Consider the following 14557-nt stretch of genomic DNA (forward strand, 5'->3'; position numbering starts at 1 on the left):
CAACTCGACGAAAATTTTCCTCTTAACTTTTGGTTTTAGTGTGTTATACCTTCCGTGTCAATAAATCCATCACGATGGCCGGTGGTAGTACAACAAAGTCTCCCGAGGAGCAACAAGCGGCTATTGATGCCGCCTTGGAGAACAAGGCACTCTCCAACTACCTTTTTTACATCTGCGCCAGTGTCTCGGCAGCTGTAATCATCTGGAGGGTTTGGACTGTCATTGTTAAATACGTTCGTACCGTGGCCTGCCTGAACAATGACAACCAGCGATACTTCGCCGAATCCGACTCAAAGGTCTCTTGGATGAAGAGAAACGTCCTTTATGCTCCCATCTTTAGCAAGCGGCACAATCGCGAAATTCAGCTCAGTAGCGCCATCAATGTCGGCACCTTGCCCAGCCGTCTTCAACTGCTGTTCCTTGCCGGCTACCTGGCTACCAACGTCGCTTTCTGTGTCATCAACATCCCTTTCGCCGGCTCATTCTCCGCCGCAGCTTCGCAGCTCCGCAACCGAACCGGTTCTTTGGCTGTCGTCAACATGGTGCGTCACTTCCAACCTACCTGGCAAGGGCATATCCTTCCTTTGCCTGCTTGTGGAGCATGGGACAAACGACGAGTGCGCAATCGGCTGACTGAGTATAGATCCCATTGTTCCTGATGGGTGGGCGCAACAACCCTTTGATCAAGATGCTTGGCATCTCATTTGACACCTTTAACCTGCTTCACCGTTGGTTTGGTCGTATTGTCATCCTCGAGGCTCTCGCTCACACCTTGGCTTGGATGGCCAACACTGCCAATACCAAAGGTTGGGAGGCTGCCATCAAGTCGGCTACGACGGTTCCTTTCTTGCTTTTCGGCTTTGTCGTAAGTGAAGTCCCTTACATTAGTTTTAGAACGAAATTGACCATGAAAAGGCCACTTGCGCTTTTGTTGCCATTGGCATCCAGGCATCTAGCCCCATTAGACACGCTTTTTACGAGACCTTCAAGTTTCTTCACATCTTGCTGGCCATCACGGCTGTGATCGGTACCTGGTATCACCTGCAGATGAAGGCTCTCCCCCAGCTTAAGTACATGTGGCCAGTCATCATCTTCTGGGCGGGTGACCGTGTCTGGCGCGCCCTCCGTGTCTTTTACGGCAACTTCGGACGTGGAGGCAGCAAGGCCCTCGTCGAGGCTCTTCCCGGCAACGCCTGCCGTGTCACGGTGACCATGGCTCGTCCCTGGACCTTCGGACCTGGCCAACATGCCTACATGTACTTGCCGTCCATCAGCCTTCTGCAGTCTCACCCTTTCTCAGTGGCGTGGAGTGAGGAGGCCGAGGATCCTGAGGCTGAGAAGGCCTCTCTCAACCGTCAAGACATTCTGGCCATGCGCAAGACCACCATATCCTTTGTCATCCGTGCTCGGACAGGTATGACCGATACATTGTACCGCAAGGCTGCTGCCTGTCCTGAGGGTAAAATGACCACAACATGCATGGTAGAGGGACCCTACGGCGGACTTCACAGCATGCGCTCATATGGCACCGTCATGCTTTTTGCCGGGGGTGTCGGAATCACTCACCAGGTCCCGCACGTCCGCGATCTCGTCGCCGGCTACGCCAACGGAACGGTTGCTGCCAGAAGGGTCATTCTTGTCTGGACCATCCAGAGCCCCGAGCATCTTGAATGGATCCGGCCCTGGATGACTGAGATTCTGGCCATGGAGAGGCGCAGGGACGTTCTCCGCATCATGCTCTTTGTCAGCCGGCCGCGGTCAACCAAGGAAATACACAGCCCGTCGTCCACAGTCCAGATGTTCCCCGGCCGGCCCAACATCGAGACGCTCATTCGCGCCGAGCAGGAGTCCCAGGTTGGTACCATGGGTATCAGTGTCTGTGGCCCCGGCGCTCTCAGCGATGAGGTTCGCCGCGCTGTTCGCGACCGCCAGCATGACTCTGCTATCGACTTCAACGAGGAAGCCTTTTCATGGTAACCAAGGAAAGGTTGTCCCAGTTGCAACATCAATGCATCAACCGTTCTGATGCACTATGAGCATTCAAACAATTCCAAGCAAATCAAGAAGTCAAGGCAGTTCAAATCAAACATGCCAAGAATCCGGAAGCAGCCAAGGTCGGGGCGGACGGATTGTTCAATGTAAATATAGGGGTTCGCTATAAACCGTAGTACTGTGTAGATACGCCGCTTCGTACAGTTAAGAGAAACAGCGGGGTAACCCGCTAGGATACGTCACCCATGGTTCCTCCGTGCCTATCCTTATCAGTGAAACCAACCATAGCCCGAGAAGCAAAGAGCAAACCAAGTACTTCAGTCACTCAGACACCTTACCTTACCTTAAAAGATCAGGTGGTTTTACCCGCCAACAGCCGCCGGACAGTCAGGTGCATTGTATTAAGTCCAGCCGACCAAGTGCGTCCTTTGGGGTTTACCAGTTTCAACTCAGCCTGACCCCATCCTAAGTAAATCGAACGTTGCTGACATCCGACACGGACCAGACTGGCGCTTCCAGGAGGGCACTGAGCAAACCCAGTGAGCTAGCTAGCTATACCATCATTTTACACTGCCTCGGCATTACCTCACCTTACGCTCCCATCCCTCGCCTTGCACCCGCCGTCTCCGCCTCCTTCTCACGACTTGCAAGCCAGCACAAGCCCACCAGACCGCGGCTTGACAATACCGGCCGACACAACAAATCTCTCTTACTTCTCCTTGTCAGCTGAGCACTGCCAAAAGAAGCTTCAACCTAGCCGCTTCGGCAACATCTACAAGGCGAGCCAAATACAACACTATCCTGTAGCTCGTCCACACGCCCACGGCAAGCCTATCCGACCATCTCCCTCCCCCGCACAACTGCCTCCATAGGGAGGCCTGCGTATCATGGGCTTGGCATACAATACATACCTTAATAGCAGCAAGGTCTACGGCTGCAAGACCTGCAAAGCGCATCTGTCAAACCACGAGGACATCATCAGCCGGGTACGTCCGCAGCGATGTGCTCCATAATATCCCATACTGCTCAAAGAAGTTGGCAAGGAGCGCAAAGGAGATACTAAATGAGCTTTGTCATTGTTGCTGTTGTGTGTTTATTTGCTAACGATCATATCTGCATGTTCAGAACTTTCGAGGCCAGCATGGCAAAGCCTACCTATTCAACACGGTTGTGAACATCGAGACGGGCGAGCCGAGCGAGCGCAACATGACAACAGGACGCCATATTGTCCGCGACATCACCTGCAAACAGTGCAAGGAGACTGTCGGCTGGAAGTATGACAAGGCATACGAAGCGACGGAGAAGTACAAGGAGGGGAAGTTCATTCTTGAGGCCGAGCTGCTCTGCAATGTCACCTAAGCTTCACTATCATCGGCAGAGGAGTGGCGGTCTAGAGGTGGAAGCTCCTATTGGATAGGGGGTTTTGCTATTGGTATCGGAAGGGCAACACGACGCCTTGCATCCTGACGGCGTTTTTTGGTGTTTGGGATATGTCGCCTCATCCTTGGGCTTTCTTTGCTTTGGTATTGCCTTTCAACGACAAGAGACAGAGAACTTGGGTGACTGGGGTTTTAGCTAGCCGCTCGCCAAGGTTGCTGGCATGGCCACAGATGATGTAGAGTAGGCGAGTACATTGATTGGGTCTAAGGCTACATCAGAAGGCTGGAGAACGGTGTTCGATTGCGGGTATGGGCTTCTTCTTGTCTCTGATTCAAGCTCAATAAAGTTCTATTTTGATACAAGAGCCTGTGTTTGCATTTCCAGTCTAGTGCACCGGCTACAATGGTCTCCCTATAGCCCGATAGGGTTCAAGTTACATCATAAACAAACAATGCTCATTCAGCATTCAACTCAAGCCCACTAATTGCACTTTCGTATTTTATACTGTGACGCTGACAGCTTACTGATGCTCAATCGGCTCCTCCGGCAGCAGCTCCTCCACCTCTTCGTCGGGGACCATGAACTTGAAAGGGGGCTGCACAATTCCGTTGAAGAGGAAGGTAAAGTAGACAAGCAATGCAAAACCGACAACTTGAAGCCATTTGAAAGTCTCCCAGTGCAGCCCGAGTGATACGATCCAGATAAAGAGCGTCCTGCAGGTATCAATGGTAGATCTTGATGTAGCACTGACACTCCTAGTGACCGATAGTCCGAAAAAGTTGAATCCGCTAAGCAATACAATCAGTAAGAATCGACTCCGAGATGATCCAGGGAACTTACCCGATGCTAATCATAATTAGGATGCTGGACAGGCCAATGACTTTGTGTTCTGTAACCTGTCTCCAGCCTTCGGCCATGTCGAAGTATCCGTTGCGTCCAGCGTCGGTACGCCCAACAGCAAAGTGTAAGACGATCATGCCAAAAACAGTAACAACAAGACCAAAAAGACCTTCCCATCCAACAACCCTGATGGGCTCAATATTTGATTGCTCCAAAATCCATTCCTCAAGCACGAACTGCGTCGCGGTGAAGATTTGAGCTCCAGCGATGAGCAGAACGCCGATGACGGTCAGGAAGGCGCTGGATTCTGGGGAACCATCAGCGGCGATGCTTTCCGTCTTGCTCTTATCCTCATGGTAGATGGCCCCGGCCAAGCCGACGATTGCAACCCCTAAGACCACACCGGCAAGAGATACCCAGTGGAACAGGAAAAGCCGTCTCTTGAGAAAGACGACGCTGAACACACCAACGAAGAGCACGAGAGCACCTCTAGTCATCTGGTAAATTGAGGCAACCACTAGCAAAAGACCGATGTTCATCAGTGTCGTACCCAGGATATCACACACCGCTGGGAGGGCCAGCAGGAGGATACGGTAACCACGCAGAACGCCCGCATCTCCTTGTGATTTCGGGATCCTGTCTTGGTTGTTGTTGGAGAGAAGGGCGTCGGCGGCGTCAGTATCGTTTGTGTTGACAGCCTCGTAGCCATTGGCAGCGGGGGATGCTCCAGGGCCGTAGCGACGGTAAAGGCTCATCAGGCCGACCACCAGCCAGCAGCCCATCTCTCCAACAAACATCTGTGCCGTCTGCAGAACGGGTTGATTGAAATAGGCTCGTTTCGTGGGGTCCTTCGCATCGCAGTTGCGGACGCATTGCATGTCCTATTGATGGGCAAATGAGGTTAGGCAGATGAGCATAGCATAACATCTCCGTAGACCAGTAGACTTGCGACAGAGGCGGGAGTGACATGATCTAGAGCATACCTGATACTTGGTAAGAAGGGTGTTACAAACTCCCGTCAATAGCATCATGGCTACGAGGAAGGGGATGAGAGCCCGCGACGCCATGTTGGATAAGCCTGTCGAGTCAAACTACGGCGGGAAGATGGCGATAGGGGGAGGGAATGGAAGAGGAGCCGAACCGACCGTTCCTCGAAAGAAGTCAATGTTGCGCAGCGACGATTTGGGATCGGTAGAAGGAAGAAATATGTGTTTGAGGGACAAGTAATCCACCACTCCAACGCGCAGAGGACGTAGTAGCGATTGCAGCAACAGTAGGAGAACAGACTCGGCGCCTGTCGAGCGAGCGAGCGGTTGAGCGGCTTATCAGTGGGTACCTTAGGTGCGTTGCACCCCGCAAGCGCACTATCTCACAGGACCTAGTCCGAGTTTCCGGATATAGTTAAGGCAGCCTCAGGGCAGGTGTAGGCATGCCTTTGGCCTTGACTAGCGCGGCGCCTTGCGGAGCCGATGATGCTCCCCATGTGACTCCTACTAACCAACCATGCCCAGAGAATAGAGGTGGTTTAGGCCGTGCGAGAATAACAATTTATGCAGTATAGCCTGCCTTCTTTGACCGAGGTAAATTTAAAGAATAGGAAAATGCGAATGAGAGTTATGTACAGCCCCCGATAGCTGCAATGCCTGATAAGATGATGCCCCTTTGTATGTTTGAATAGGCCTGACGAGTTGTCGGAAGTGTGCGACAAGGTCATTTTACTTCACGGCAAAAATTGAAGGTTGTAATTCCTGGTCACATCGTCGGGGATTATCTATGAGGATCTCACTATGTTTCGGGTTGCCTTACGCGTGGAAACGTCCTGCACCACTTACATCATAGTCAGCAACCATGATTAGGTAGCGGAATCTACTTTTCACGAAAACTTGCACTGGTTGTGGTTCCATAGCATGGGACTGCTTGGACTGATGTTATTATTCGTGTACGCATATAGAAAGGTCTCTGGGACAGCCTAATTCTTTTGCTTGGGCTTCTTGTCCTTGATGTTGTTGTAGTGTTGGATTCCCAGCTCCTTGTCCTTTGCCAGGCGCTCCTCATCCTCTTTGCTGACCGGCACTCCTTCTATGCTCTTAACCTTCTTGCCCTCGAAAAACATCATCAATCCTCCCACGGCAGCCGCTAAGCAGGCAAGGGCGACGAATAGGCCTGTAGACCAACTTGGTCGGTCGTATCTGTTCATTCCCCACATGAACCCAGAGAGAACACACTGCAAAAAGGTGTTCCACACATTGAACCAGATGACAAAGTCCATCTTCCAGATTGCCGTGGGCGGCGCTCGAACACCGGTGAGGGGCGGGTCCGGAATTGCATTCTCCGGATGTGGAATGTGTAGCAACGGCCGATCCCCCAATAACTCAACTACGTTCTTGGGACCAATATGAATCGGGAGTTGTTCTGATCCGGGCAACCGGAACCATCCGCGGTGAATCCCAGCCAGGCGGCCAAGTGCTTGTGGCTTCTTCAAAATGCGATACTGCAGCAGGAAGTATAGGTCGCGGAACCTCCAGGGCGCCAGGCCAAAACCTGTTACACAGAAGAGGGCGTTGAGAATCTGGGAGTCCCATTCGATCCACTTTCGGCGTGGAGAATTGATGTCGCCACACGTCGGATAGCACATGGCTGGCGCAGCGTTGCAAAGCAACAAGAACAACATGCCACCCCATGCCACGACATTAAGTCCGTAGAGAACAACAAAAAACCCGAGTGGAGTACATGTGTACTTCCAGAAAGCCTTCGCCCCTATTCTCCAGGACTGGCCCCATGAGTGCGCCGGCGGGAAGTGATAGCCATTTTCGTATGGTTCGTGTAAGTCGCGTTCGGCGGTGGCTACGGTTGCTGAGGCGGCGCTCGTGGGTATCCTTTCGGCTCCGTCAACGTCATGCTTCCTATCCTCGCTGTGCTTGTGCGTGTCTGAGAGTTTTGAGTCGGTAGTCGATTGGTCTAGGGGCACATTCCTCTCCTTCTCGCTCTTATCCAGCGGTGACCCTGGACGAGACATGGAGGGTAGACTGCTAGGATGGCTCGAAATATGCGGCGGAAGTGTTTAATAATGAGCGTCGTTCGGGCGTTTGATAGACCGCCTCCGGAGGCAATGATGCTTTGGGACACGAGGTTTTTTAACGGTCGCCGAAACAGAATCCCGTCGTAATCCACTGGATTTTCGCCGAAGTCGCTTGTGATGGTTCGGTTTCGGTTGACTTGAAGCGCAATAACTCGGAAGTCAGGCAACTGTTGAATTCGCAGGAACAGGGCGGGCAGGGGATATAAAATGTGTCGGCGGGTGTCAACTTGTCGGGGTGAGGACCGTAAAACGAGCAACTGCCCAGACCGAAATGGATGACGATGTGTTAGGGGCCGTGAGCAGAAGTAAGACAGCAGCAGTGCACAGGTGAAGAGGGCTGGTAGCAAAATGGCTGTACAAGTAGGATAAAGGAAGTTAGGTACAGAAAAATGTGTAGGGTATCTGAGAGTATCAAGACGCGACAGAAAGTGGCGAAACGGAGGCAGAAGTGTCGAGGGTTTTTTGTCAAGAAAGAGAAAGAGGCAGACCGATCATGGCAGATTTAGCGTGTGGAGTTGGCAGAGAAAAGCGTAACTACGCGACAGGGGAAGGATAAAGTAGAACTTGGTGGGAAGCGGGCTGAGTTGAACGGGAGCGGGAGCGAGAAAGGGGCGGGTGGTGGCTGTGGTAATGGCAGATTTGATGGCCGGGGGGATGATGATGATGACGACGATGGAGGGCGGGACTACCTTAGGGAGGCAAGGGCATAAACTAACCGTCTGTGCATTTGTTGCTTCTGAAGGCGACCCAAAGGCTAGCAAAGAGATGCGACGGAGTTGGAGCCAATGGGACTCGATCTGTATGGAAACAGCAGTGGCCAGGACCACCGAATAGCCGTCTCAAAAATTGGATCCTTACGTCAATACGCGTACTCCCGGTGCTGTGGCCGTTGCCAGTGTGTGAAGACTGGTGTCTGTTGCAGAACCTGAACGCGCAGTGAGGTCAGACCACCGGGGAAAACATGTGCACGCCCTGCCCTTGGAATCTGGCATTTGCACCGTAGCCACTTACTTCAAGAGCTCAATCTACGTACCTACGTACTCATGACGGGACAGAACCCGTAACGTGCGCGCAGCAGTTGCCCCAAGCTACGACCGCTGGTTGGACCAACAGCCTCCAGTTGACGTAGGTCGACAGGGGGCCCGAATATGCGTGTTATATTGAACTGCGGCTTGCGTTGTCTCACAGACATTAATTTGAGTTACTGACACCCCGTTGGACATTCACTGATGTGGGCATAAGGCTTTGTCCCGAGTGAATTGAATGCTTCACAACAACAAGTAAATGTATCGTCTTGCCCCAATGCGTCTCTAGTGTAGGTATTAATGCGTTCTGTCTTACTTGAATAGTTCTGTCTCTCGTGGCCAAACACGCAACACTGTTCGCTCTCTCGCTTCACCAAGCCATCCGTGATCGGACGAACAAGGCGCAAAAACCGAATGCTTCTCACTTCAAAGGCCTCTCCAGGAATAGCCTTGACTTTCGTTAGCCGCGCAACAACCAACACATATACAAGAGTAGGTATGGCTTTGTTTTGTCCATGCAACCTCTCGCTGGAAGCATGGCTATAAATAGTGCATATGAGCGGACAAATCTTTGATGATTTTCGTGCTTTGGGGTCCGTCTTGGCTTGAAGAATTTGGGCATACGGCGGAGATGAGCCTTGGGGGTGGGCGGTAATAGGATGGGAGCCCCCGCAATTGTCTAACCAAAGCCTAGAGCCTCGGCCAGACGTAGCCTCAGAAAAGACATGGCTCGCCGCCTCCATGTCGGGGAATAGAGAAGCCCACAAGGTACAATTGCTTGCTCCAGGCCGTAGAGCCCAGCCGGAAGGAACCCAGACTTCCTTTTATAGAGCTGTTACTATAGTACATCAAGACACACACACCCGGAATACCGCATCTATCTATTAAGAACTTGATGTTTTATGCTTCAAGCGGAGAGCCCGAGGGTGCTATGCGATATATATGCCCGAATCTAGAGACTGGGCAATGGGCTTTCAAGCCCTATATGGATATACTCGGGGTTTTCCCTCAGAGTTCAGGTTTCCTGCTGGATTGTTATTTAATTCTTTATCTGGGAATGACCACTCCCGGGCTTCCGAATCATGCGGGCTTCTAGCAGATTCCCTCAGATGTGCACATGTTCGGGTAAGTGAATATACTAGGTTTATGGCAGAGGTCACTCGATATTAAACTTGTCTTAGGATATATATTTTGGAACGTGGCCTGCCTCCACGTGCTCGCTTATGGCAGCTGCCCAGAACCCACCGTCACCCTGAGCCTAACCCAGGAACGTACATGCCTAGTCTAGCTCCAGCGCTTGTGAAACTTGATTGGCTCGCCAACCTTCCGCCCAGAGCCCACCCACCTGAGGACCTTGAGAACTCTTCACGGCATCAGCGGTTGCCTCTCCCATCATGACTGCCTTTCATTACCATCCCACTAGACCTCAATCATACAAAACCAGCGGAACCTACTCAGCCTCAACACCTGCGCCTTGGGAAACGATCAACTTTTAATAATAATAATATTATTATTATTATAGGTTTACAATGGGCACGGCTGAGCATCTCGCCCGTCTCACCAGCCTGGTGCTTGGCAATCTTCAAGACCAGCATGACTGGACCGACGTTGAGGTCCGTAATGATGGGAAACCCCGACCGCGGCCCATCATTACTGGCCTTCCACCTAGTCGGCTCTACATGCACCCTGACGAACAAATCGAAGCCTTGGAAGTGGAACAGACAACTGGAAAGCGTCCAAACCAGGCACCTGAGTACGAATGGGTTTTGCCCGTTCACCTGAGTGAACAATGGACACTGGGCTCGTTTGCAACCATCTTCGATTCTCTCGACGCTTTGCCTCACCAAATTAGCCCGACACTGAGCTCCGATGCGGCTTCAAAACGAGATTGGCGCGGCGCGGATCGCCAAAAAAGACTGCTGCTCGCTGTTGTTCACGATGACTCGACAGTTTCATATTACCTCATGCATGAGGGTATTGTGAAGCCGAGGCAGAATTAAGATGTTGAATGCGATATCTTCACAAGATGCAGGGTTTTTTCTAGCCACAGGGTGTACGGGCCTTGTCCTAGTTACCTGAGCACTCCCGACGGTTTGCCGCTCCGATATGTTTCCCGCAGCCTCAGACACCTACTCAGGGAGTGAAGATGACCTTCTGGACCTTCATCTGGTCGAACAACGCATATCCCTCAACAGCCTCGCGCAATGGCATGATACGGTCAAACATGAACCTGGTCGACGTCAGTTTCCGAAGAAGGGGAAGAAATCTGCTGCCCCGAAGACTGAAGGGCTGTCGACTAGGCAAGGCAACGCTTACCCAAGCTTATCCTGCCTCTTTTCCAGTAGAGCGAGAGCCTCGGGGAAGATGGCCCGGACAGGACAACGGCCCATTTGTAGCCTTAAATTCTTCCTGTGGTTGCAGTCAGCTCTGTGGTCCCGTCGACAATGGGGCTGGCTGCACTTTACCCATATGCCTCGGTTCCCGTCCACGGAATCTAGTTCGTTCATCAGCAATATGTTTCATGATTATATGGCCTGGGTCGATTCTCACCTCGCCATTGTGGACTCCGATGCTGCTAATGACACCCCACGGTCTCACGATATCGAAAGCAGTCCTCAGCGCAGGACTCAGTCCCACGACTTCGATCACGACGTCAGCTCCACGGCCCTCTGTCACCTCTTTGATTCGTCTCTCCATTCCGGCACGGTCCGTTTTGAAGTTCAATGGTTCTGCCCCAAGGCTCTTCGCAAGCTCCAGGCGGCTGTCCACACTGTCAATAGCAAAGAGGTGCTTAGGGCGATACTCAAGGGCCGAGATGACGGCACAGAGGCCAACGGGGCCGCATCCGATAACAACAGCGGTAGCGTTCAACCTCTCTTCCTCCTTGAGCAAGCCAAAGCCAGACTTGGCACCGAAGAAGCCTGTCGGCCAAATGTCTGCCATGACTACCAGAGCATTGTCGGAAATTGTGCTCGGGGCCTTCATAGCAGTTCCATCGGCGTCAGGGACACGCACGTATTCGGCTTGTCCACCATCCAAGGCACCGCAACCGAAAAGCTTGCTTCGAACGCAGCGGGAAGTGTAACCGTTCTTGCAATAAAAGCATTGCATGCTAAGAATAAAAGGGGTAAGGGTCGGCGACTGCCGCAAGTGGAATTCCTGATGACTCACCAAGATGAGGTGAAAGGAGAGACGACCCGATCACCAACATTCAAGGAGGTGACGGCGGCACCCTTCTCGACGACTGTGCCGGTGAACTCGTGGCCCATGATAAAGCCCGTTTCAGATGGCTGGTGGCCACGGAAGACATGCAGCTCCCTAAAACAGGATCAGAAGGAAACTAGCAGACGGTAAGAGGGGACTAGGTGCCATACGAGCCGCACAGTGCAGTTGCCTGGACCTTGACAATTATGTCACCTTCATCCTGGACTGGTGGTTTGGTCAGTGAGCCGTGGCAGCTGAAAACAGACAGCAAATGGTGGCGGCATGGGTTGACGGACTGGTAGGGATTGGGCGTTCTTCCACGGACACGTTTTGCGGCCCGTTGAAGACAACAGCAAGCATTGAACCTGAGGGGGGCATTGCGGGGTCGGAATAGAAAGGCCTGAGTCACACAAGACAGAGATGGCGGTCGAGGGACTAAAGTTGGGTTGCGTTGTAGTGCAACCTCTGCACTGTTATAATGGTGTAGTAAAGCAGTGGTAGTGAGGAGCAAAGAGAAGCCGAGGCAGCTAGCAAAGGATACTGTGGTGATGGTGATGACGAAAGCAAGTGATGGTGGTGGTGGTGTGTGGTGAGGTACTCAAATGCATCTCCACCCTAATCGAGCCGAGTGCCTCGCCCAGTTAATGCCATTGCATCTCAGCTCCATTTCTATGCGCCTCGGCTCCGTTGTCGCTCCTGTTCATGGGATCATCACCGTGCGAGCACGCACGCATACCGTCGGGTGCTACAGAGATATGGAAACAGAACTCACCACAGGTCTGCTGGGCTTATGTTTGATGGGTGCAATATCAGCTTCATAATGTACAGCCTGGTAAACAGGAACAAGCAGTGGCACGGCGCGGAGCATACATTCTGAGCCACGTCGGAGTACGGCGACTGAGCTTAGATATTGTCAAACCTGTGCTTAGTGGTGATAGTTATACATGCATGTATTACGATGTAATTCAACCTCATTTCATGGCATGAATATTCCAAGTCAGCTGCACATCAAATGCTTGGCTTTTGCCCTTCCTCATCCAGGGGAAATGAGATGGGTAGACATGGAGGGTGCTGTTTTGGGTGCGTCATGTCACAGGTTGAGGCTCATGTTAATTAACAAGTAAAACCTTGAGGCGGTTGCCACATTCCCGAATTTAGTCTATGATGAATGAGCAAAAGTTTTTCATGGAAGGGACCGCCCTTCCGCTGAAGAACCTCGTCTGGGGTAATGTGGGAGGTAGGGGTCAAAAGTCCCTTGAGGGTCACCGTATTGAAAGCGCCTCAGGGCACACCGCCTTGGCGATATGATGACATGGGACAGAATCCGTTGTATCAAGGCATCAGGATATCAAGGGTGGATGTTGATGGGCAAGGAAGACCAAGCCATTCTTTCCTTTGTGTTCTTTAGTCTTCGGCGGGGGGTTGTAATGTTTCTTTATTTATTTTTCGTACATGAATACTTCTCATATATGGGGAAAACGCGGGGGAGTTTGGTGCCGAGAATCGGCACCGCATCTGCTTTTTCTTTACCGAAGAATGTTTGCTATGAGGCACTGTAATGTTGGCTGCCTTTGGTGAGAGCAGCCGAGCCGAGAGTGGGACGGACCTAGGCACCGTGGGAAGCGGGGTATTACCTCGCTCCGCTCTCTCCCTCCAGTTCCTTCGATCACCTTACCACACGCTGTGCACCAGTATAATTAGCCCACTCACTTTAGGGTCCTTACTCATTCACCTCCTGCGAATCAGCTCAAATTGCGTATATTATTCCACCACAAATGATTAATTGGAAAGGAGATGGAACCCCTGCGCACGGAAAGGTTCAATCGTGGTTTTCCGAGCGGTTGGCTCTGATTTGCGTTTATGACTCTCCCATTTCCATCCTGTTTTATGCTACCATCGTGTGAGGTGAGGGCTTTTATGCAGACCGCGCGCGCTTGCCTGATGGCATCCAAACTCGGGCCCAGGCCCATGATCCAGGACACAAGGCAGGGACGTGCCGGGCTGAGCTGGCGGGTTTCCGATGGCTAGACGGCTCGACGCATCTCCAGTTTCTAGACACAAACCCCAAGGGCTGGGATGGCGTCCCTTTCTTGGCTTTGTCGTCTTGTCCAATCAAAGGCCTCAAGAAGCCCCACCTTGGCTGATCTGTCTAGCGGATTGAGGCTTAGAGGCTTAGCGGCTTGGATGCTTTTTAGATGCGTGGGTCAATCGCGGGCCCTGATGGGGACTCTAATGGAGCATCTGAGCTGCCAGCATCCCCATTGGACTGCCGTGCTGCAAGAGTCCAATCATAGCGTCAGGCTCTAAGAGGGGGTTCTTTGGAGAGGGTGGGGAGTGGGGAAATGAGAGCTGCACCTGCACCTGCACCCTGCACCTGGCAACTGAAGGATGTGAATCGAGAAAGCGACGAAGAGGCGGTCATTCTAGCGAAAATGAGACAAGCAGTGCGCTCGCTGCAAGGAAAGGAGGAATACGGAGGTCCTTTTTATTTTATTTTATTTTTAATTGTTCAATTTTTTTCAAAAAAAATTCCATGTCGAGGTGCCATGCTATTGTGCATTCGAAACTTGGATGCTACCTCCTCCTCCGAGAGTGTTGGAATGCCTCGTATGGAGTACTTTGTATTGCAAATACCACTGACATGCCGCATTCTTGGGCGCCTTGGGTACGGGAAAGGAAGTGAGTGATATGATGGGTGTGTGAGGTGCCTCCGAGGCTCAACCCCCAGCCTAGAACCAGGGATATGCCCCCATGCCTTGGGTTGAGCCTCCACTTCCATCCCGTCTGTCCATCCACTGCATTGGGTGCGGCTATTTGGCATCCTGGAATCTACTTTTTGGCGTCGCTTCCCTGTCGGTGTCGGCTGTCATTTCCTCCAGCAGGGCATCTCACTGCACTGCACTACATAGGCCTCAAAGGCTAGTACAGCTGTATGGAGGAAGGTTGTAGTTTTGCCCACCACAACCGGAGTCAAGAACTGGGACAGTGGGAGTGAGGTGCCTGTCTGCCGTTCGTTCCTTCCCTTTCTCCTCTGCCC

General features: G+C 52.1%; 6 protein-coding genes across 6 annotated transcripts; 3 read left to right on the plus strand and 3 right to left on the minus strand.

The window, feature by feature from the left end:
• Positions 1–74: 74 nt before the first annotated feature.
• On the plus strand, positions 75–1977 carry EsH8_IV_000651 (ferric reductase like transmembrane component-domain-containing protein; the record flags this gene model as incomplete). The annotated part of the gene is made up of 3 exons (XM_083265541.1): positions 75–542; positions 644–865; positions 916–1977. The coding sequence occupies 3 exons, from the start codon at positions 75–77 to the stop codon at positions 1975–1977; spliced, it is 1752 nt and encodes a 583-aa protein (XP_083124436.1).
• A 902-nt stretch (positions 1978–2879) lies between these two features.
• EsH8_IV_000652 (Yippee/Mis18) lies at positions 2880–3351 on the plus strand (the record flags this gene model as incomplete). The annotated part of the gene is made up of 2 exons (XM_083265542.1): positions 2880–2978; positions 3118–3351. 2 exons carry the CDS (start codon positions 2880–2882, stop codon positions 3349–3351), a joined length of 333 nt encoding a protein of 110 aa, XP_083124437.1.
• A 541-nt stretch (positions 3352–3892) lies between these two features.
• EsH8_IV_000653 (uncharacterized protein) lies at positions 3893–5279 on the minus strand (the record flags this gene model as incomplete). Its single annotated transcript, XM_083265543.1, has 3 exons — positions 3893–4160; positions 4213–5093; positions 5196–5279. 3 exons carry the CDS (start codon positions 5277–5279, stop codon positions 3893–3895), a joined length of 1233 nt encoding a protein of 410 aa, XP_083124438.1.
• A 902-nt stretch (positions 5280–6181) lies between these two features.
• Positions 6182–7228, minus strand: EsH8_IV_000654 (DUF2985 domain-containing protein; the record flags this gene model as incomplete). Its single annotated transcript, XM_083265544.1, has 1 exon — positions 6182–7228. The coding sequence occupies one exon, from the start codon at positions 7226–7228 to the stop codon at positions 6182–6184; it is 1047 nt and encodes a 348-aa protein (XP_083124439.1).
• Positions 7229–9845: 2617 nt separating this feature from the next.
• Positions 9846–10316, plus strand: EsH8_IV_000655 (tRNA-splicing endonuclease subunit Sen15; the record flags this gene model as incomplete). Its single annotated transcript, XM_083265545.1, has 1 exon — positions 9846–10316. The coding sequence occupies one exon, from the start codon at positions 9846–9848 to the stop codon at positions 10314–10316; it is 471 nt and encodes a 156-aa protein (XP_083124440.1).
• A 133-nt stretch (positions 10317–10449) lies between these two features.
• On the minus strand, positions 10450–11898 carry EsH8_IV_000656 (chaperonin 10-like protein; the record flags this gene model as incomplete). The annotated part of the gene is made up of 7 exons (XM_083265546.1): positions 10450–10546; positions 10633–10725; positions 10782–10810; positions 10867–11428; positions 11488–11634; positions 11691–11745; positions 11817–11898. The coding sequence occupies 7 exons, from the start codon at positions 11896–11898 to the stop codon at positions 10450–10452; spliced, it is 1065 nt and encodes a 354-aa protein (XP_083124441.1).
• Between the last annotated feature and the right edge of the window lie 2659 nt (positions 11899–14557).

The sequence above is a fragment of the Colletotrichum jinshuiense genome, chromosome 4, assembly GCF_051148585.1.
Source record: "Colletotrichum jinshuiense chromosome 4, complete sequence".
Lineage (NCBI taxonomy): Eukaryota > Fungi > Ascomycota > Sordariomycetes > Glomerellales > Glomerellaceae > Colletotrichum > Colletotrichum jinshuiense.